Genomic DNA, 22,923 nt, shown 5'->3' on the forward strand with positions numbered 1-22,923 from the left:
TGGAGTGTAGCGAGAGATTAGTTCAGAGATATATACGGAGGAGACAGTTTATGGATGGCTTTGTAGGTCAGTGTTAGTAGTTTGAATTGGATACGATGGAAGATTGGGAGCCAATGGAGGGATTTGCAGAGAGGAGAAGCAGGGTGGTATTGAGGAGAGAGGTGGATCATTCAGGCAGCAGAATTAAGGATAAAAGGAGAGGGGCGAGCGTGTTAGCAGGGAGACCACAGAGGAGGATGTTGCAGTAGTCGAGGCAGGAGATTGAGGGCAGGCACTAGCAATTTTTGTAGATTGAGGATTGAGGAAAGGACGGATTCTGAAAATATTTTTGAGTTGAAGACGACAGGAGGTGGTGAGGGATTGGATGTGTGGTATGAAGGACAAGGCAGAGTCAAAGGTCACTCCGAGGCACCGAACTTTGGGTGCTGGGGAGAGCATGATGTTATTTATTGTAATAGATAGATCAGGTAGAGAGTGTAGGGGAGATGGAGAAAAGATGATCAGTTCAGTTTTGGCCACATTGAGCTTTAGGAAGTGAAAGGAGAAGAAGGAAGATATAGCCGATAGGCACTCTGGGATTCTGGACAGCAGAGAAGTGACATCTGGACCAGCACGGAGAGACAGGTGGAATCACACCATAGATTATCAAGAAGGAAAGAAATTTATCCAACTTAATCGTCAAGGTTCTAGTAAAATGTAACTTTTATTCTTCATGTACAAAGAAGCCACCATGTGAATGTGACAGAATGTCTTAAAAAGCGATCAGCAGCAGACTACGCGTTTTGGCGACTTATTGCACCATCAACATGGTCTAAGGCTATGTGCGCACGTTGCGTATTTGCATGCAATTACGCTGCGATCTGCACCGCAGCGTAACTGCATGCGTCCTGTGTCCCCAGCATAACCTATGAAGATTATGCAGGAGACGTGCGCCGGTGGCGTATTAGAGAGCAGCGCTTCGGCTGCTGCCCGAAGCGCGCGTTCTAAGAAGTGACATGTCACTTATTCCGTGCGCTCTGCATGCAGTCCCCGCTCTGTCTATGGGAGGGGCTGCACTCAGAGCGCATGGAATCGGCTTTTTTTTCTTTCTGCAGCGATTTGAAGCACACGTGTGCTGTTCAAATCGCTGCAGAAATTTCTGCAGGGACAGAACGCTACGTGCGCACATAGCCTTAGTGTGTAGTGAAACCCCCCTACTTTAAAAAAAAAACCAAAACGCCAGAAGTTCACTAGCTTTTATGATATAACTATCAATTTTCTGGATGTGACTTTAATAGGTGATGCTGTGTCAAGTACCTGGCTAGAACTGAAAGGCTTTTTTTAAATGTGGAGCCAACAGATGTAAACGCTGCTCCTATGCACATAAAATAGATGAATTCTCTTCCTTTACCAACAATAAAAAATTCAACATATCCTCCTTCATAAACGGTAATTGTAACTGTAATACTGTCGCATACTCACAGGGTGGCTTGATTGTACATGAATAAAAAGTTGCATTTTACTAGAACCTGGATGATTAAGCTGGATGAGTTTCTTTGCTTCTTGAAATACAGATTTGAATAAGCAACAGAATACAGCACAATAACAGCAGCAGCAAAACTAAGGACCATAAAAAGTAGCAACATATAGAGCTTCTTGCCCAGGCACCTCCTTTAGGGTACTTTCACACTTGCGTTCAGCGCAGTCCGTCACTATGGAGAATAGCGCACTCCGTTAACGCACTGCGCTATTCTCCATAGACTTGTATGGACGACGCACTGTAACGCAAGTGTCAGCGTTGCATCCGCTGGATGACGCAGCGTCGTTATTTTGACACTGCGCCGGGCGGGTGGAACGCAGCATGTAACTTTTTTGAGCAGCGCAATCCGTAGGATTTCACTGCGCATGCTCTCTCTGGCTCCGTGCACCCGTAACCAAGGTAAATATCGGGTAACTAAGCAAAGTGCTTTGCCGATATTTACCCTCGCTACGTGTGCAGGGAGCCCGACACTTCCCCGCTTGGCTCCGCCCCCTCCCGCACTCCACTCCACTCCACATGTATGTACACACACACATACATACACACACACACACACTCACCTGTCCTCAGTGCCATGGCTCGCTCGGCTCCACCCACTCCGCCCCCCGCACACATTCTCGGCGGCCCAACGATCAGCTGATCGAACAGCCACCGGCATGTGAGAGCGGTCAGCTGAGCGCCCGGCCACCAGCATCTGCGACATCGTTCACAATAGTCTGCTGCCGGTAAAACGAAAGAAAGAAAGAAAAAAAAAAAAAAAAGCTTTCCGTTGTTTTGTACGATCCATTGCATCCGTTGTGCCACTATATGCAACGCATCCGTTACACTTCCTGGTCAGGGCATACTGGCCCTTTAAGAAAAGGCACATGTCCTTGAGTATCCTACGAGCATTCCCAGGAGGACTGTGTAGCGTGTGCATGCCTTGGGAGACCGCAGCATGGAAGGGGGGGGGGGGGGGGCAGAACAGCGCAGGGACGCCGGTATGGGAGTTACAGTACCCCCTCTTTTACAGGAATATGCTAAGGAGAAGAGAGAAGAGGGACACTAATATTCTCCCTTGTCTTCCATGAACTCTCCTCAGGGCCAAACCCCATCCAGTTGACAAAGAAGTAGCTGCTTGACACTGCTGCTCCATGCTGTCACTGGCTCCTCCTGTTACTGGGGGCATCTCTTGTTTTGACACTATCTTAAAACTGTTTACATTAGCATTTTTTTGCTGACCTTGGTCTTTTTTGCATAAGACACTGCTCTATACTGTGCTAATATATATTGCTGCATATATTTGTTCCAGTATGTACAAAGTCGTCTGATGAAGGCCATTACGTGACCGAAACGTCACATGTTCACAACAAAATTCTTTTGAAAATAAACTTTGTTTAAAGTATACCCTGAAGAATGCCTTGTTTTATCTTGGATATCTATTGTCTGGAAACAAGTCAATATTGGGACAATAAAACTCACACCACTAATCAAAGCTAATTAAGGATTCACTTTCCAAGCTCAGTGTTTGTTTATTTAAATGTCCTTTTACTATGCATCCCTCTGCCCTGTTTTGTGTATATATTTGTGTTTCTTCAGATATTTTGTCATACCATGCCTGATGAAGAGACGTGAGATGTCTCGAAAGCTTGCTTTATAACATCATATATTATTTTTAGTTAGCCATTAAAAGGTATCACAACTACAAAATTTTAATTTTGTTTCTCTCACTGAGAGCAATCAATCAGTACATGTACAGACATGGTTTCACTTCTCACACATCGTAAACAAGGCTCTGCTCTGCACACTTCATACACAAACAGCTCTGCTCCGTACACCTCGTACACACACGGCTCCGCTCCGTACACCTCGTACACACACGGCTCCGCTCCGTACACCTCATACACACACGGCTCCGCTCCGTACACCTCGTACACACACGGCTCTGCTCCGTACACCTCGTACACACACGGCTCCGCTCCATACACCTCGTACACACACGCCTCCGCTCCGTACACCTTGTACACACATGGCTCCGCTCCATACACCTCGTACACACACGGCTCCGCTCCGTACACCTCGTACACACACGGCTCCGCTCCGTACACCTCGTACACATTGGCTCCGCTCCGTACACGTCGTACACACACGGCTCCGCTCCGTACACCTCGTACACATTGGCTCCGCTCCGTACACGTCGTACACACACGGCTCCGCTCCGTACACCTCGTACACACACGGCTCCGCTCCGTACACCTTGTACACATTGGCTCCGCTCCGTACACCTCGTACACACACGGCTCCGCTCCATACACCTCGTACACACACGGCTCCGCTCCGTACACCTCGTACACACACGGCTCTGCTCCGTACACCTCGTACACACACGGCTCCGCTCCGTACACCTCGTACACACACGGCTCCGCTCCGTACACCTCGTACACACACGGCTCTGCTCCGTACACCTCGTACACACACGGCTCTGCTCCGTACACCTCGTACACACACGGCTCTGCTCCGTACACCTCGTACACACACGGCTCCGCTCCATACACCTCGTACACACGGCTCTGCTACATCCACACTGTAAACCCCTCCTGACCCCACACATAACCTTCCCCTCATCCAGCACCATGACACCCAGCACAGCAGAGTCCTGCATACACTGAGGAGCTGATCATGTGACCCCCTGACTCCTCCCCTCCATGTGACATCATCCCAGGTCCTGTAAGCACAGAGCAGCCATATATCTAGTGTGCGGCTCTGCAGGAGGAGGTATGTGGAGATTCCCCATTACTGGGCTCAGGGGGAATTCTCGGCCTTTGGCTCAGGCTGAGGTTCTGCCTCGGTCTGGGCCGGAGGTGCGTGTCTCTGCAGACTCCGGAGTGGAGCGGAGATCTTGTGCCTTGGGCATTTAATCATGGCGGCTATAAAGAACACGGTCCGTTTGGAGGTGATTGAGGACAGCGGGGTGCAGATCGGGTTGGAGTATGTGGTGCGTAATGTGGTCATGGAATTGGCCGGTTTCACATTGGACAAGATTTTTTGCATTCAGGAGTTCAATAGAGCCGGTAATTTTGACATCTCTTTTTACCAAGAGGAGGATGCGACCAGATTCAAGTTAGTCTGCAGTTAGACGTTAGCTATTAGATATTCATTCATCTATGGTGCACCAACTGTTTTAAAACAAACTGATCATACATAATTTTTATTTTGATCAAGGTGCCTGGTCCACAAGTGCTCAAAATGAATGTCTCAAGGTTTCTATATGAATTTGAAATTCTAAGATATATAATACTATATAAAAGCGTAATCAAACGTACTCAATCGTCCATACGTTTAATTTGAAAAGAGGTACCCTGGACCACAAGTACTCAAAATTAACCCCTCAATGTCCTGAATAATATTTGCTAAAAAAATTATCAAGTCTATGTGTAGTTCAGAAGTTATTCACGTAAATCTATGTTATATAATGCTATACACGCGTAATCAAACGTACTCAATCGTCCATACGATTAATTTGAAAAGAGGTACCCTGGGCCACAAGTACTCAAAATTAACCCCTCAATGTCCTGAATAGTATTTGCTAAAAAAATTATCAAGTCTATGTGTGGTTAAGAAGTTATTCACGTAAATCTGTGTTATATTACGACATACACGCGTAATCAAATGTACTCAATCGTCCATACGATTAATTTGAAAAGAGGTACCCTGGACTACAAGTACTCAAAATGAACATCTCAATGTCCTGAATAATATTTGCTAAAAAAATGATCAAGTCTATGTGTAGTTCAGAAGTTATTCACGTAAATCTCTGTTACATAATTCAATACGCGCATAATCAAACGCACTTAATCGTACATAAGTTTAATTTGAAAAGAGGTACCTTGGACGACAAGTCCTCAAAATGAACATCTTAATGTCCTGAATAATATTTGCTAAAAAAATTATCAAGTCTATGTGTAGTTTAGAAGTTATTCACGTAAATCTGTGTTACATAACGCTATACGCGCATAATGAAACGTAAACAATCGTACATAAGTTTAATTTGAAAAGAGGTACCTTGGACGACAAGTCCTCAAAATGAACATCTTAATGTCCTGAATAATATTTGCTAAAAAAATTATCAAGTCTATGTGTAGTTTAGAAGTTATTCACGTAAATCTGTGTTACATAACGCTATACGCGCATAATGAAACGTAAACAATCGTACATAAGTTTAATTTTAAAAGAGGTACCCTGGACAACATGTACTCAAAATGAACATCTCAATGTCCTGTATAATATTTCATAGAAAAATTATCAAGTCTATGTGTAGTTTAGAAGTTATTCACGCAAATCTGTGTTACATAACGCTATACGCGCATAATCAAACGTACTCAATCGTCCATACGATTAATTTGAAAAGAGGTACCCTGGACCACAAGTTTTCAAAATGAACATCTCAATGTCCTGAATAATATTTGCTAAAAGAATTATCAAGTCTATATGTAGATAAGAAGTTATTCACGTAAATCTCTGTTACATAATTCAATACGCGCATAATCAAACGCACTTAATCGTACATAAGTTTAATTTCAAAATAGGTACCCTGGACAACAAGTACTCAAAATGAACATCTCAATGTCCTGAATACTATTTGATAGAAAAATTATCAAGTCTATGTGTAGTTCAGAAGTTATTCACGTAAATCTGTGTCACATAACTCTATACACGTGAAATCAAACGTACTCAATCGTCCATACGATTAATTTGGAAAGAGGTACCCTGGACAACAAGTACTCAAAATGAACATCTCAATGTCCTGAATACTATTTGATAGAAAAATTATCAAGTCTATGTGTAGTTCAGAAGTTATTCACGTAAATCTGTGTCACATAACTCTATACACGTGAAATCAAACGTACTCAATCGTCCATACGATTAATTTGAAAAGAGGTACCCTGGACCACAAGTGCTCAAAATGAACATCTCAATGTCCTGAATAATATTTGACTGAAAATTTATCAAGTCTATGTGTAGTTTAGAAGTTAATCACGTAAATCTGTTACATAACGCTATACATGCGTAATCAAACGTACTCAATCTTACATACGTTTAATTTGAAAATAAGTACCCTGGACCACAAGTACTCAAAATGAACATCTCAATGTCCTGAATAAAATTTGCCAAAAATATAATCAAGTCTATGTGTAGTTCAGAAGTTATTCACATAAATTTGTGTCACATAACTCTATACACGCGTAATCAAACGTACTCAATCGTCCATACGATTAATTTGAAAAGAGGTACCCAGGACCCCAAGTCTTCAAAATGAACATCTCAATGTCCTGAATACTATTTGATAGAAAAATTATCAAGTCTATGTGTAGTTTAGAAGTTATTCACGTAAATCTGTGTTACATAACGCTATACGTGCATAATGAAACGTAATCAATCGTACATAAGTTTAATTTTAAAATAGGTACCCTGGACCACAACTGCTCAAAATGAACATCTCAATGTCCTGAATAAAATTTGCCAAAAATATAATCAAGTCTATGTGTAGTTCAGAAGTTATTCACGTAAATCTGTGTCACATAACTCTATACACGCGTAATCAAACGTACTCAATCGTCCATACGATTAATTTGAAAAGAGGTACCCTGGACCACAAGTACTCAAAATGAACATCTTAATGTCCTGAATAATATTTGCTAAAAAAATAGCAAATCTATGTGTAGTTTAGAAGTTATTCACGTGAATCTGTGTTCTATAATGCTATTTGCGCAGAATCACATGTACTCAATCGTCCATACGATTAATTTGAAAAGAGGTACCCTGGACCACAAGTGCTCAAAATGAACTTCTCAATGTCCTGAATAATATTTGATCGAAAATTTATCAACTCTATGTGTATTTTAGAAGTTATTCACGTAAATCTGTGTTATATAATGCTATACACGCAGAATCAAACGTACTCAATCGTCCATACGATTAATTTGAAAAGAGGTACTCTGGACCACAAGTACTCAAAATGAACATCTTAATGTCCTGAATAATCTTTGCTAAAAAAATGATCAAGTCTATGTGTAGATAAGAAGTTATTCACGTAAATCTCTGTTACATAATTCAATACGCGCATAATCAAACGCACTTAATCGTACATAAGTTTAATTTGAAAAGAGGTACCCTGGACAGCAAGTACTCAAAATGAACATCTCAATGTCCTGAATACTATTTGATAGAAAAATTATCAAGTCTATGTGTAGTTCAGAAGTTATTCACGTAAATCTGTGTCACATAACTCTATACACGCGTAATCAAACGTACTCAATCGTCCATACGATTAATTTGAAAAGAGGTACCCTGGACCACAAGTACTCAAAATGAACATCTCAATGTCCTGAATAATATTTGCTAAAAGAATTATCAAGTCTTTGTGTAGTTTAGAAGTTAATCACGTAAATCTGTGTTACATAACGCTATACATGCGTAATCAAACGTACTCAATCGTCCATACGTTTAATTTGAAAATAAGTACCCTGGACCACAAGTACTCAAAATGAACATCTCAATGTCCTGAATAAAATTTGCCAAAAATATAATCAAGTCTATGTGTAGTTCAGAAGTTAGTCACATAAATTTGTGTCACATAACTCTATACACGCGTAATCAAACGTACTCAATCGTCCATACGATTAATTTGAAAAGAGGTACCCTGGACCCCAAGTCCTCAAAATAAACATCTCAATGTCCTGAATACTATTTGATAGAAAAATTATCAAGTCTATGTGTAGTTTAGAAGTTATTCACGTGAATCTGTGTTCTATAATGCTATACGCGCAGAATCACATGTACTCAATCGTCCATACGTTTAATTTGAAAAGAGGTACCCTGGACCACAAGTGCTCAAAATGAACTTCTCAATGTCCTGAATAATATTTGCTAAAAGAATTATCAAGTCTTTGTGTTGTTTAGAAGTTATTCACGTAAATCTGTGTTACCTAACGCTATACGCGCATAATCAAACGTAATCAATCGTACATAGGTTTAATTTTAAAAGAGGTACCCTGGACCACAAGTACTCAAAATGAACATCTCAATGTCCTGAATAAAATTTGCCAAAAATATAATCAAGTCTATGTGTAGTTCAGAAGTTATTCACGTAAATCTGTGTCACATAACTCTATACACGCGTAATCAAACGTACTCAATCGTCCATATGATTAATTTGAAAAGAGGTACCCTGGACCACAAGTACTCAAAATGAACATCTTAATGTCCTGAATAATATTTGCTAAAAAAATGATCAAGTCTATGTGTAGATAAGAAGTTATTCACGTAAATCTCTGTTACATAATTCAATACGCGCATAATCAAACGCACTTAATCGTACATAAGTTTAATTTCAAAAGAGGTACCCTGGACAACAAGTACTCAAAATGAACATCTCAATGTCCAGAATAATATTTGACTGAAAATTTATCAAGTCTATGTGTAGTTTAGAAGTTATTCACGTAAATCTGTGTTACATAACGCTATACGCGCATAATGAAACGATGCTAAAGTTGGTTTCTTATTCGTCCAGTTTCTTATTCGGGGCTGAATTTGGTTTCTTATTCGTCAGTTTCTTATTCGGCAATTTAGTTTTTTCAGTTTTTTATGCATTTATCAACAAAAATAACACATCACAATAATAAAATACAATGCACTGATGTGCCCTAATATATATACACTCAAACTCAGCTGTGAAAAATATAAAACTGGCAAAAAAATGGGCATCAAAGTGGGCACCAAAGTATGTTAGTGAAAGGGTTAAATTGCTTTGGGCCACTGATCTAATACCACAAGTGCATATCTAGTGATGCCCCTAATCAAACTCAAGTGACTCCAGCCTGGCCGAACGGGGTTCTGGGCATCAAAACTGGCATCAAACTGGGCACACAACCAATTTTCACAGATTTGAATAAGTAACTGGTGTTTTTGAGGGGTTAAATGGCTTTGGGCCACTAATCTCACACCACACTTACATACCTAGTGATGCCACACATCAATATCAGATCAGTCCAGCCTGGCCCAAACAGGTTCTGGGCATCAGAACTGGCATCAAAGTGGGCAAATGGCCAGTTTTCACAGATTTGAATAAGTAACTGGTGTTTTTGAGGGGTTAAATGGCTTTGGGCCACTGATCTCACATTACATTTACATACCTAGTGATGCCACACATCAAATTCAAATCACTCCAGCCTGGCCCAAACAGGTTCTGGGCATCAGAACTGGCATCAAAGTGGGCACACAGCCAATTTTCACAGATTTGAATAAGTAACTTGTGTTTTTGAGGGGTTAAATGGCTTTGGGCCACTGATCTCACAACACATTCACATACCTAGTGATGACACACATCAATATTAGATCCCTCCAGCCTGGCCCAAACAGGTTCTGGGCATCAGAACTGGCATCAAAGTGGGCAAATGGCCAGTTTTCACAGATTTGAATAAGTAACTGGTGTTTTTGAGGGGTTAAATGGCTTTGGGCCACGGATCTCACACCACATTTACATACCTTGTGATGCCACACATCAATATCAGATCAGTCCAGCCTGGTCCAAACAGGTTCTGGGCATCAGAACTGGCATCAAAGTGGGCACACAGCCAAATTTCACAGATTTGAATAAGTAACTGGTGTTTTTGAGGGGTTAAATGGCTTTGGGCCACTGATCTCACACCACACTTACATACCTAGTGATGCCACACATCAATATCAGATCAGTCCAGCCTGGCCCAAACAGGTTCTGGGCATCAGAACTGGCATCAAAGTGGGCAAATGGCCAGTTTTACAGATTTGAATAAGTAACTGATGTTTTTGAGGGGTTAAAAGGCTTTGGGCCACTGATCTCACAACACATTTACATACCTAGTGATGCCACACATCAAATTCAGATCACTCCAGCCTGGCCCAAACAGGTTCTGGGCATCATAACTGGCATCAAAGTGGGCAAATGGCCAGTTTTCACAGATTTGAATAAGTAACTGGTGTTTTTGAGGGGTTAAATGGCTTTGGGCCACTGATCTCACAACACATTTACATACCTAGTGATGCCACACATCAAATTCAGATCACTCCAGTCTGTTTGGGCCAGGCTGGAGTGATCTGAATTTGATGTGTGGCATCACTAGGTATGTAAGTGTGGTGTGAGATTAGTGGCCCAAAGCCATTTAACCCCTCAAAAACACCAGTTACTTATTCAAATCTGTGAAAATTGGTTGTGTGCCCAGTTTGATGCCAGTTTTGATGCCCAGAACCCCTCTGGGCCAGGCTGGAGTCACTTGAGTTTGATTAGGGGCATCACTAGATATGCACTTGTGGTATTAGATCAGTGGCCCAAAGCAATTTAACCCTTTCACTAACATACTTTGGTGCCCACTTTGATGCCAATTTTTTTGCCAGTTATATTTTTCACAGCTGAGTTTGAGTGTATGTATATTAGGGCACATCAGTGCATTGTATTTTATTATTGTGATGTGTTATTTTTGTTGATAAATGCATAAAAAACTAAATTACCGAATAAGAAACTGACGAATAAGAAACCAACTTCAGCCCCGAATAAGAAACTGGACGAATAAGAAACCAACTTCAGCATCGTTTCATTATGCGCGTATAGCGTTATGTAACACAGATTTACGTGAATAACTTCTAAACTACACATAGACTTGATAAATTTTCGGTCATATATTATTCAGGACATTGAGATGTTCATTTTGAGCACTTGTGGTCCAGGGTACCTCTTTTCAAATTAATCGTATGGATGATTGAGTACGTTTGATTATGCATGTATAGCGTTATGTGACAGAGATTTACGTGAATAACTTCTAAACTACACATAGACTTGATCATTTTTTTAGCAAGTATTATTCAGGACATTGAGATGTTCATTTTGAGTACTTGTGGTCCAGGGTACCTCTTTTTAAATTAATCGTATGGACGATTGAGTACGTTTGATTACGCGTGTATAGCATTATATAACATAGATTTACGTGAATAACTTCTGAACTACACATAGGCTTGATAATTTTTTGAGCAAGTATTATTCAGGACATTGAGATGTTCATTTTGAGTACTTGTGGTCCAGGGTACCTCTCTTTAAATTAATCGTATTGACGATTGAGTACGTTTGATTATGCGCGTATAGCGTTATGTGACACAGATTTACATGAATAACTTCTAAGCTACACATAGACTTGATAATTTTTTGAGCAAGTATTATTCAGGACATTGAGATGTTCATTTTGAGTACTTGTGGTCCAGGGTACCTCTTTTCAAATTAATCGTATGGACGATTGAGTACGTTTGATTACGTGTGTATATCGTTATGTAACACAGGTTTACGTGAATAACTTCTTAACTACACATAGACTTGATAATTTTTTAAGCAAGTATTATTCAGGACATTGAGATGTTCATTTGATTACTTGTGGTCCAGGGTACCTCTTTTCAAATTAAACGTATGGACGATTGAGTACGTTTGATTACGCATGTATAGCATTATATAACATAGATTTACGTGAATAACTTCTGAACTACACATAGACTTGATTATGTTTTTGGCAAATTTTATTCAGGACATTGAGATGTTCATTTTGAGCACTTGTGGTCCAGGGTACCTCTTTTCAAATTAATCGTATGGACGATTGAGTACATTTGATTACGCGTGTATAGCGTTATGTGACACAGATTTACGTGAATAACTTCTAAACTACACATAGACTTGCTAATTCTTTTAGCAAATATTATTCAGGACATTGAGATGTTCATTTTGAGGACTTGTGGTCCAGGGTACCTCTTTTCAAATTAATCGTATGGACGATTGAGTACGTTTGATTACGCGTGTATATCGTTATGTAACACAGATTTACGTGAATAACTTCTTAACTACACATAGACTTGATCATTTTTTTAGCAAATATTATTCAGGACATTGAGATGTTCATTTTGAGTACTTGTAGTCCAGGGTACCTCTTTTCAAATTAATCGTATGGACGATTGAGTACATTTGATTACGCGTGTATGTCGTAATATAACACAGATTTACGTGAATAACTTCTTAACCACACATAGACTTGATAATTTTTTTAGCAAATACTATTCAGGACATTGAGGGGTTAATTTTGAGTACTTGTGGCCCAGGGTACCTCTTTTCAAATTAATCGTATGGACGATTGAGTACGTTTGATTACGCGTGTATAGCATTATATAACATAGATTTACGTGAATAACTTCTGAACTACACATAGACTTGATAATTTTTTTAGCAAATATTATTCAGGACATTGAGGGGTTAATTTTGAGTACTTGTGGTCCAGGGTACCTCTTTTCAAATTAAACGTATGGACGATTGAGTACGTTTGATTACGCTTGTATATAGTATTATATATCTTAGAATTTCAAATTCATATAGAAACCTTGAGACATTCATTTTGAGCACTTGTGGACCAGGCACCTTGATCAAAATAAAAATTATGTATGATCAGTTTGTTTTAAAACAGTTGGTGCACCATAGATGAATGAATATCTAATAGCTAACGTCTAACTGCAGACTAACTTGAATCTCGTGAGGATGCGGTCAATTTCTATGAATTTTTGAAGGGGAAACGTGACCACGAGTACATGCAATTCCTCTTACCGAAGCCGCTGTTCTCCAATGTAGAGAAACCTCTCACAGTCCATATGTACAATCCCTTTGTGGAGATTCCTATGATCAGGGCCTTTTTGTACCGCTATTGTACCTCAGTGAGGGGTGGAATACCTCAGAAAAACATTTTCGCCATTTTTAATGGGAATGTTAAGTTCTGGGTTCGGTTTAAAGCCGACCCAGAGGGTATTGGTGGGATCATGCACCCACCTGCTAACTTCTCCATTGGAGGTAATAGAGGATTCCTGCATTACCCTGGCCAGCCCTCCTTCTGCAGGAGGTGCTATCGCTATGGTCACATTTCTGAGGACTGTGGTGTGGGCATTTCCTGTAGGAATTGTAAGAACCCTGGGCATGAGGCATCCACGTGTCCTTTTCCACCCAACTGTGATTTCTGTGGTGCAAGTGACCATACCTGTAGGGCCTGCCCTAATGTCAGCGGGCCGATGTTTGGGAGCTCTGGTGGTGAGAGGCGCGTGGCACGTGAGAGGAGACCTGTGCAAGCCCAACCAAGTGAGCGTCCTAGTGCTACTATGCCTGTAGACCCTGTTCCTGTGGTGTCTGAGATGGAAGTGGTGGAACCTACCCTGTCTGTGGTGGAGGACAGCAATACTTCTGTGGTGGTGGAGGACCCTGTGGCTCAGGAGCTGGTTGCTGTGGCTGCAGATCCTCCACCAGTGGAGCCCCCAGTAGTGGAACTCCCCTCTATGTCTGGTGGGGCATTGTCCCTGGGTGATTTTCCTGGAGGGGTGGAGAGCCCAGGGGCAGTGTCCTTATCCAGTTCTCTTGATATCCAGTGGACTTTATCTCCTGAGGAAAGAGAGGAGAGCAGGATGCCTAAGCCTGAGAGTGTTGCTATTTTCACTAAGGTACTTGCAGCTAGGCAAAGGGGCTCTAAAGGGTTAAAAAGGTTGAAGAAACCTCTGCATGATCCTCTCACAACATCTAATCGTTTTGACGCCTTAGTATCGGATTCTGAGAGTGAGTCGCCCCCTGCTGGGGCTTACGACCCTCTACCTGTATCTCTAAGTGAGGTGTACCTGGGCGAGGAGGCTGTGGCTGAGTTGGTGGATCTGCTGCAGTTCCCTCCAGAAACCTGAGGAATGATCTTCTAAAATCTCATCTGTCTCAATAGCTGTCTGCCATGGTCCTACAACTAAAAATCACCTCTCAAAATGTGCGTGTGTTTGCTTCTGCCACTAGGCGGGCTGCGGTGCTAGACTATCTGGCCTCTAAAGGCAGCGATGTAATATGCGTACAGGAATGTGGTTTGTCCAGATTTCCGAAAAAGACCGAATGGAGCCATGGTGAAGCAGTGTGGTCATTTTCCAGCAGCAATAGAAACGATGGGATTGGTATTCTTATACAAAATAAGGACATTTATGTAATGCAGAAGACGATTATACAAGAGGGTAGATGTATGTGTCTGATTCTGTCCTATATGGGATGGGAGTTCCGGTTATTTTGCATTTATGCGAATGCTGTCCAGAATGAACGTTTGGCACTTTTTGAACAATTGAGATTTTTTCTTCCTGGTAAATTACCTTTGATTATTGTGGGTGATCTTAATTGCATTCTTTCCAAAGAAGCCAGAGCAGGAACATGGGAGTCCAGGGTGGATGGTACTGGCCATCTTTGGAATAGGATTGTTGGCGATTTTTCCCTACAGGACGCAGTGTCAGTAAAGCCAGCCCCGTTTACTTACCATGCGGAGGATGGACTGGCAAACTCGAGGTTGGACTATTTTTTTCTTCATCTTCAATTCAATGTGTCTCCTATGTTCAGGAAAAAGTCTGGTTTTCGGATCATGAATGTTTGGGTGGGGTGTTTGAGGTGCAGGGTTTTGTGTATGGTAGAGGTAGATGGCGGATGAACGTGAGTGCGTTGGGAGATGTGAGTGTGAACAGAGCTTTCCGCTTGAAATATGCGTCTTGGGCGAGAATGAAACATAGGTTTACTAATATTGTGCAGTGGTGGGTGTGGGTCAAGGGAAGGGTGAGGCTTTTCTTTAGGAGGCTTGGGTACAGCACAGCTAAAAAGAAGCGGGTGTTGTATGCGCGTGTGAACAGGAGAATTTCCTTCTTGCATAGTTGTAAGTCTATGGGAGTGGATGTCAAGGAGGAACTGGCGAGGATGAAGAGAGAAGTGGATGACTGGATGCGAGAGCGCAGGAGAGAAATCATGTTCAGGTCCAGAGTGAGGTTTCGGGAGCAGGATGAGAAGTGCACGCGGTTCTTCTTTAGGAAAATGTGTGGTGGCAAAAGGGAAATGAATGTGCTGATTACCGAGGAGGGGAATGAGGTGCGAGGTGACGGTGTGCTGCAGGAAGTGGGGAGGTTTTATGGGGAGTTGTATGGTAGGAAGGTGTGTGACTTGGAGAATGATGAGGAGTTTCTACATGTGATTACGAATGTTGTGGCCGAGAGTGCACATGAAGGGTTGTTATGTGATGTATCAGAGCAGGAGTTGTATGAGGCAGTATGTAAATCACCAAAAAACAAAGCCCCGGGGCATGATGGGATACCTTGTGATTTCTATGGAAGTTACTGGAGCATAATCTCCCAAGATCTCCTAGAAGTTGTGCGTGCATTGTTCTCTGGTGTCAGTATGCCTGAAAGCATGAAAGAAGGGTTGGTTGTGTTGTTATTTAAGAAAGGTGAGAGGAAGAGGTTATCCAATTGGAGACCGATTACGTTGCTTAATGCAGATTATAAAATATTTGCTAAGATCTTAGCCGGACGTATGAGAGGAGTGATCGATACTGTGATTGAGGAAGAGCAAGTGTGCGCGGTGCCTAAACGTCAACTGCATGAGAATGTTTGCCTGGTGCGGGATATGATTGAAGATTGTGGGAGCCGGAAGAAGAGTGTGATTGTGTGTGCGCTGGACTTTGAGAAAGCCTTTGACCGTGTGGCACATTTCTTTTTATTTAGTGTGTTGGAGCGGATGGGGTTTCCTGAGAGGTTAGTAAGACTGATTATGGGGATGTATGGGGGTGCTAGGAGCAGGGTGCAAGTGAACGGGGTCCTGACTGCATCCTTTGAAATTTTGTCTGGGGTGAGACAAGGCTGTCCTCTGTCGCCCATATTATTTATTTGTGTGATGGAGCCTCTGCTTCAGCTAATTAGGAGGGATAAAGTCTTTAAGGGTCTATTGGTCCTTGGCAGCGGTGGTAACACGATTAAGGTGGTGGGCTATATGGATGATGTATGTGTGCTGTGTGAGTCTGAGAGTGATCTTGTAAGAGTGAAGCTGTTAGTCAACCTATTTTGTATTGCCTCGGCATTCAGAATCAATTGGGGGAAAAGCAAGGTGAAAGTGTTTTTCAGCAACTCTGTATTGAGGGATGCGGACATGGAAGTGGTGAGTGGTGGGATCAAAGTGCTGGGTGTGTGTCTGAATGAGGACCTGAGAGGTGAAGAAAGCTGGAAGGAGTTAGGAGGGAAGATTGCGAGGAAGTTGGACATGTGGCGGTTGCGAGAGCTTTCTTTTGCTGGGAAAATTTTGATAATTAAAAGTGTTATCCTGCCCATGCTGATTTATTTGGCATTGGTTTTCCCCCCTTCTGTGGAGATGTTAAAAAAGATCAATAGGCTTTTATTCATTTTTTTCTGGGGCAGCGCTATAGAAAAGGCCAAAAGGGAAATACTGCTTAAAAGCAGGAGAAATGGTGGTGCTGGTTTCCCCAATCTGGAATCCTTTATTGGCATTAATTGCATCTGTTTTTTTGTTGAGCTGCTTTCAAAGCACACAAAAGCGGCTTGTATGGCCAGATATCTCTCAGGTACCATGGTGTATCGGCTGAAATGGCTGCCGCCTGATAATGCTAAGCCTATTGCTTTTTTATGTCCCCAGTGGTATTTGCGTATGGAATGTTTTATAAAAAAATACCGATTGGAAAAACTGCAAATGGTGAGTTTCTTACGGAACAAGGCTGTGGTGAAGAGGATGTGTGTGGATGACATGTTGTGTAATATCAATGGCCTCAGGTCTGCGGAGGCTGAGGAGGTATGGAGGAAGCTTGATCGGTGTGATATGTCTCATAAGCAGAAAGATCTGGTGTGGATGTCATTACATGGGTTTCTGCCTGTTAAGAGTGTGCAAAAGAGGAAAGGTTTGGCTGTATCTGAACGGTGTCTGAGAGAGCGGTGTGGAAGTAAGGCCTTGTGCGCACTAGGCGTTTTTGCCGCGTTTTTAGCGGCGTTTTTTACCGCGTTTTTGTGCTGAAAACGCAGTGACATTGCTTCCCCAGCAATGTCAATGGGTTTTCATAAGTGCTGTCCGCACACAGCGTTTTTTTTTAGCTGCGTTTTTGTGGTGACCACAAAAACGCAGCATGTCAATTATTTCTGCGTTTTTCACTGCGTTTTTCACCCATTGAATTCAATGAGATGTTAAAAACGCAATGAAAAATGCATATAGCCGCGTTTCTATGACTAAAAACGCAGCTATAAACGCAAGGGGTGGGTACTACAGTGACGTGTACAGGAAGAGGATTCCTTCTGTTGGTAAACACAGAAGCAGGAATCCTCCCGGTACCGTCACCGCTGCTTCCACCTCCCGTCCTGTGCATGTCAGCTCCGTGCGGCGCCATGTCTGGGCGGGAGGTGGAGGCAGCGGCGAAAATCAAAGGGAACAGTAGAAAAAAAAAAAATGTCATATATACTCACCTGTCTGCGTCTGCAGGGTCCCGGTGCCATGCCCGCTCCCAGCTCCTCCCGGTCCCGCCGCTCTGGCTGTGTGCAGTCTCCCCGGGGCAGGACCTTGCTTGCAGGACCTGGCGGTGGATCACCTGATGCAGTCACCTGACGCATTAGCTGATCGCGGTGACGCGGGCGCCCGGCCGGCTATCAGCTGATCCTGCCATCAGGGGACTTCATCAGCTGATTACCGATAGCTCTTGCAGCGATCGGACGGGATCAGACTCCTGTCCAATCGATCGCTCCAGGAGCTGCCGGTAATCAGCACAGCACATAAGTGAGTATTATTATTTTTTTTTTTTTTTCTACTGATGCATCAGCTGATTGTATAATCGGCTTTTATACAATCAGCTGATGTGTGATGTGATTCACGTAGTTTAACCTGACAGATCATCTGATCGGTATGCCTTCCAGCAAACCGATCAGATGATATTGGATCCTGATTGGACGGCGCGGGACCCTAACCCAGGATTACTGCGGAGGGGGGTTTATTTCAATAAAGATGGAGTCACTAATTGTGTTGTGTTTTATTTCTAATAAAAATATTTTTCTGTGTTGTGGTTTTTTTTTTATCATTACTAGAAATTCATGGTGGCCATGTCTAATATTGGCGTGACACCATGAATTTCGGGCTTAGGGCCAGCTGATAATATACAGCTAGCCCTAACTCCATTATTACCCGGCTAGCCACCCGGCTACAGGGCAGCTGGAAGAGTTGGATACAGCGCCAGAAGATGGCGCTTCTATGAAAGCGCCATTTTCTGGGGTGGCTGCGGACTGCAATTCGCAGTGGGGGTGCCCAGAAAGCATGGGCACCCTGCACTGTGGATTCCAATCCCCAGCTGCCTAGTTGTACCCGGCTGGACTCAAAAATTAGGCGAAGCCCACGTCATTTTTTTTTTTTTTTAATTATTTCATGAAATAATTAAAAAAAAGGGCTTCTCTATATTTTTGGTTCCCAGCCGGGTACAAATAGGCAGCTGGGGGTTGGGGGCAGCCCGTACCTGCCTGCTGTACCCGGCTAGCATACAAAAATATGGCGAAGCCCACGTCATTTTTTTTTTCTTTTTGGGCAAAAAACTGCATACAGTCCTGGAGGATGCTGAGACTTGTAGTTCTGCAGCTGCTGTCTGCTCTCCTGCATACACTAGTGAATGGAGGATGCTGAGACTTGTAGTTCTGCAGCTGCTGTCTGCTCTCCTGCATACACTAGTGAATGGAGGATGCTGAGACTTGTAGTTCTGCAGCTGCTGTCTGCTCTCCTGCATACACTAGTGAATGGAGGATGCTGAGACTTGTAGTTCTGCAGCTGCTGTCTGCTCTCCTGCATACACTAGTTCTGCAGCTGTCTGCTCTCCTGCATACAATGAACATTTTGAAGAAGGAAATGACATCAGCCTTTTTTTTTTTTTTCTTTTTTCATCAACAATCTTTAATGGCATTGTGCACTGATTAAAAACGCAGTGAGCAAAAACGCAGCAAAAGACGCACCAAATTGCGGCAAAAACGCATGCGTTTTTGCCGCGTTTTTTTTAGCCGCGGGTGCGTTTTTTAGACAAAAACGCACATAAAAACGCAGCGTGAAAAAAATGCCTAGTGCGCACATACCCTAATGAGGAGGTGCATCATGTGCTGTGGTCGTGTAGATATGCTAGGGACGTCTGGGACAAGCTGAGTGGTTTATGTGGTGAGTTGACTGGGGTACAGAAGCTGAGTTATGGCATTGTGATGTTTGGGCTATGCAATTTAGGGCGTGCGAAAGACAGGGTGTTGTGGTTGTTTCTTGCGTGTGTGAAGGAAGTGTTATGGAATAGTAGAAATTTGTATGTGTACAAGAAGGAAACCTTTGATGTAGATGAATGTGTAAGTATGGTTCTAGACAAACTGTACTTATATTATAAATGTGATGTGAGAGGCGGGCTGGATGCGGAGGGAGTGTGGAAATTCCGAAAGTGGCAACAGATAATTATGAGGTAATAATTGTCTGGATTATTTTTTGTTACTTCTGATTCTTATTAAACGTCCTTCAAAACCTGCATGATGATTTAAGTGGTGTCCATCTCTTGTCTCCCTTTATGGGTGAATCGGATGATGGTGGACCGTCAACTTAAACCTGAAATGGTTTTTAAAAAAAAAAAAAAATTAACCTCTTCAGCTCTGAGACTTTCTTGGGGTTTTTCTCTCGCTGATTTCTATTAATTGTGAGGTTTTTGTTCATTTTCCTCTGATAGATACAGACAACCCAATTACCTTGTTTTTCCAAAAATGAGACACTGTCTTATACTTTTTTTGCCCCGAAAAATGTGCTAGGGCTTATTAGGGTAGGTCTTATTTTTGGGGAAACCCGGTTGGCGGTAAGCTTACCAGCCCCCCTAAAGCAAACCTCCCACTTCCCAGGAGAATCATACTTACCAGACCCCCGACGTCTACATTGTTCCCAGGTCCTCCTGCAATCCTCGGCGGCACTCCCAGCATACATACTGCACGCCGTCCTCCCCTACTTCTGGTTGGCACATACATACTCATACACATAAGTTCACACACTCACACACACCACATTCGGCGATAGCGATTGCTACTGGCCAGCAGAAGAAGATGGGACACAGTGCACTGGAACGTATGGAGGAATCGGCGGTGAAACACATAGATGCGTTCCACCTCACTGCGTCCCAGGATTCTCTGCCGGCCAGAAGCAATCTCTATCGCTGGATGTGTGTGTGTGTGTGTGTGCACCATCTGACGTGTGTGGGTGTGTGATCTGCTGCAGGTCCTCCCGTTTGGTGATTATGATCTCGGGGCTCTCTCTTTTCTGCTCTCTTGGAGGTGATTTCCTGTGTTTTTTTTAGAAGATAATAATTGTCAGCCTCCTCTACTGGAGGATTATCTCCAAGGAGAAAAACAAATCACAATCTGAAATTCAGCATGCCAGAGCCGTCTCTTATCTGACATCATCTGTCCTGAGACCCCACACATTATATGGTTGATCAATTCCAACTGAAATGAGCAATTTCAGCAAGCTTTAGTCTAATGTGTATGGGAGCCTTAAAAGGTAAAATAAACTATGTAAAATAATAAAATTACCACCACTGTGTTATGATGGTGTAATCAACTCACACGGCATTAATAGGTAAAACACTGACAATACTGCAACTGACCCAGCCGGTTCCTGTACAGACTAGAGATTCGGATTCTGTGCTTCCTGCATTGACTAGAGTAGCCCTAACACCAGACTAATCTATGGCAACTCAGAGCTATGCTGCTTGAACGGCCATTGAGTGCTTCATGTTCATCCTAAGGAACTTGGGAAAAAAGGCAGTTTGCATGTGAAGCTAGCCTTAGTCAGCAATTCAACTTATGTTCCAGTCTGAATGGGACAAGAGAGAATACAAGTTCTACACATTGTACCGTTTCTCCTGATATGTTCCTCCTTATTGTCTCCAGTAATAGTATTATTACAGCGGATTCTTTGTGATTTTACATCATCATTTTTTCCCCCATTCAGGCCCATAAGATATTTGATCCTTTCAGTGCAGATCTATATAAGACAATTTTTCAGATTTTTTTTTTTTTTAAAGGATGGAAATGGACAGGGACAAGATGGTGGAGAGGATATTACACCTCACCCTAGAGATCCTCTTCCGGCTTACTGGAGAGGTGAGAGATTCTGATGACGTCACATTACATCATTCTTATCTATGGGAATAACAGATGGACAGAACTGGAGAGGTGAGGACTCTGGAAATGTCTGTAGTGAGATTTATTAATGTGTCTCTCCATAACCAGGATTACACAGTAGTGAAGAAGACCTCTAGTGAGCGCTGTCAGGACCCTGAGTCTGAGGGATGGGGAAGACCCCTGAGCCCAATCACGGGGCCTCCACCTCACCCCCCGATACATGAGGACATCAATGACATCCTAGAACTCACCTACAAGATGATTGAGCTGCTGACTGGAGAGGTGACACTGCTGGGAATGCTGGGACATTATACAGTAATGCTATGAAGGGATCGGGGGATGACGGTATCATTGTATGTGTCAGGTTCCTATAAGGTGTCAGGATGTCACCGTCTATTTCTCCATGGAGGAGTGGGAGTATTTAGAAGGACACAAAGATCTGTACAAGGACGTCATGATGGAGGTTCCCCAGCCCCTCACATCACCAGGTAATGGACAGGACTAAATACCCATGGCCTATAATTATCTGTATGTAAGGAATCTATTCAGTCCCTGTATGTGTTTCCTCCAGTTCTATCCAGTAAGAGGACAACACCAGAGAGATGTCCCCGTCCTCTTCTCCCACAGGACTGTAAACAAGAAGATCCTGATGTTCCTCAGGATCATCAGGTAGATGGAGAGAAGGTGCCATGAAATCTCCTTATGATGTGTAGATGGCTGTGAAGGTCTTGTGTTCAGTCTTGTTTTATCCACCAGTATTATGTGTTTTATACTTGTGTAATGAGAATAGTGGAGATGGCAGGATTAGAGCTGATCTTTTACAATTTTTTTTTCAGGGTGAAGATCTGACCCATATTAATACTACAGAGACATATGTGAGTGGTGATGAGCAAAGTAAGGAGCAGATTCCTACATATGACTACCCAGGTGAGTAATAACACTAAATGCTGAGGTTACAGATTCTTCTCAGTCACTGGCTGTGGCTACTTTATCGGTGGCATTGTCCAAACATATAATCTCATGATCACCATTTTACCACTAGATCACAACATTCTCTTCCATCCGGAATTATTCAAATTACTTTGGGTAATGAAAGCCCTTCTTCTATAGACCGTACAACCTGGAGGATCCACCTACCTCCTGGAATTAGAAAATGCTCACCTTTACCTGCCCAGATCTGTAAACTTTAAAGCCAAATGACAGCGTATGTAGAATGTGCTGACAAGTAAGAAAATCAATTGAAAAAAAATATTATCATGAGCGTCTAAGCGAAAGAAAAGGGTAATAAAGCTGTTTCCTTCATAAAATCCTGACATCATATAAAGGTTGTGTACTTCTCCATTGTCCTGCAGTTGTCCACGTGTGCTCTTGCGCTCTCC

The 22,923-nt window shown here is 42.5% G+C and overlaps 2 protein-coding genes across 2 annotated transcripts in view; both read left to right on the forward strand.

Annotated features, from left to right (window-relative positions):
- Positions 1 to 22,923, forward strand: part of LOC142312958 (uncharacterized) — a 66,641-nt gene that overhangs the window by 33,644 nt on the left and 10,074 nt on the right. The window contains 10 exon segments of the mRNA XM_075351947.1: positions 13,124 to 14,232; positions 15,260 to 16,132; positions 16,460 to 16,532; positions 17,025 to 17,158; positions 21,372 to 21,423; positions 21,425 to 21,523; positions 21,653 to 21,826; positions 21,909 to 22,032; positions 22,116 to 22,213; positions 22,381 to 22,471. Coding sequence (XP_075208062.1) covers positions 13,124 to 14,232; positions 15,260 to 16,132; positions 16,460 to 16,532; positions 17,025 to 17,158; positions 21,372 to 21,423; positions 21,425 to 21,523; positions 21,653 to 21,826; positions 21,909 to 22,032; positions 22,116 to 22,213; positions 22,381 to 22,471 — 2,827 coding nt within the window.
- Positions 4,253 to 22,923, forward strand: part of LOC142312267 (oocyte zinc finger protein XlCOF29-like) — a 259,631-nt gene continuing 240,960 nt past the window's right edge. The window contains exon 1 of the mRNA XM_075351199.1: positions 4,253 to 4,493. The gene's annotated coding sequence lies outside the window, so the exon portion shown is untranslated. The remainder of the gene's footprint in view (positions 4,494 to 22,923) is intronic.

This window comes from Anomaloglossus baeobatrachus, chromosome 5 (genome assembly GCF_048569485.1).
Source record: "Anomaloglossus baeobatrachus isolate aAnoBae1 chromosome 5, aAnoBae1.hap1, whole genome shotgun sequence".
NCBI classification, from domain to species: Eukaryota; Metazoa; Chordata; class Amphibia; order Anura; family Aromobatidae; genus Anomaloglossus; species Anomaloglossus baeobatrachus.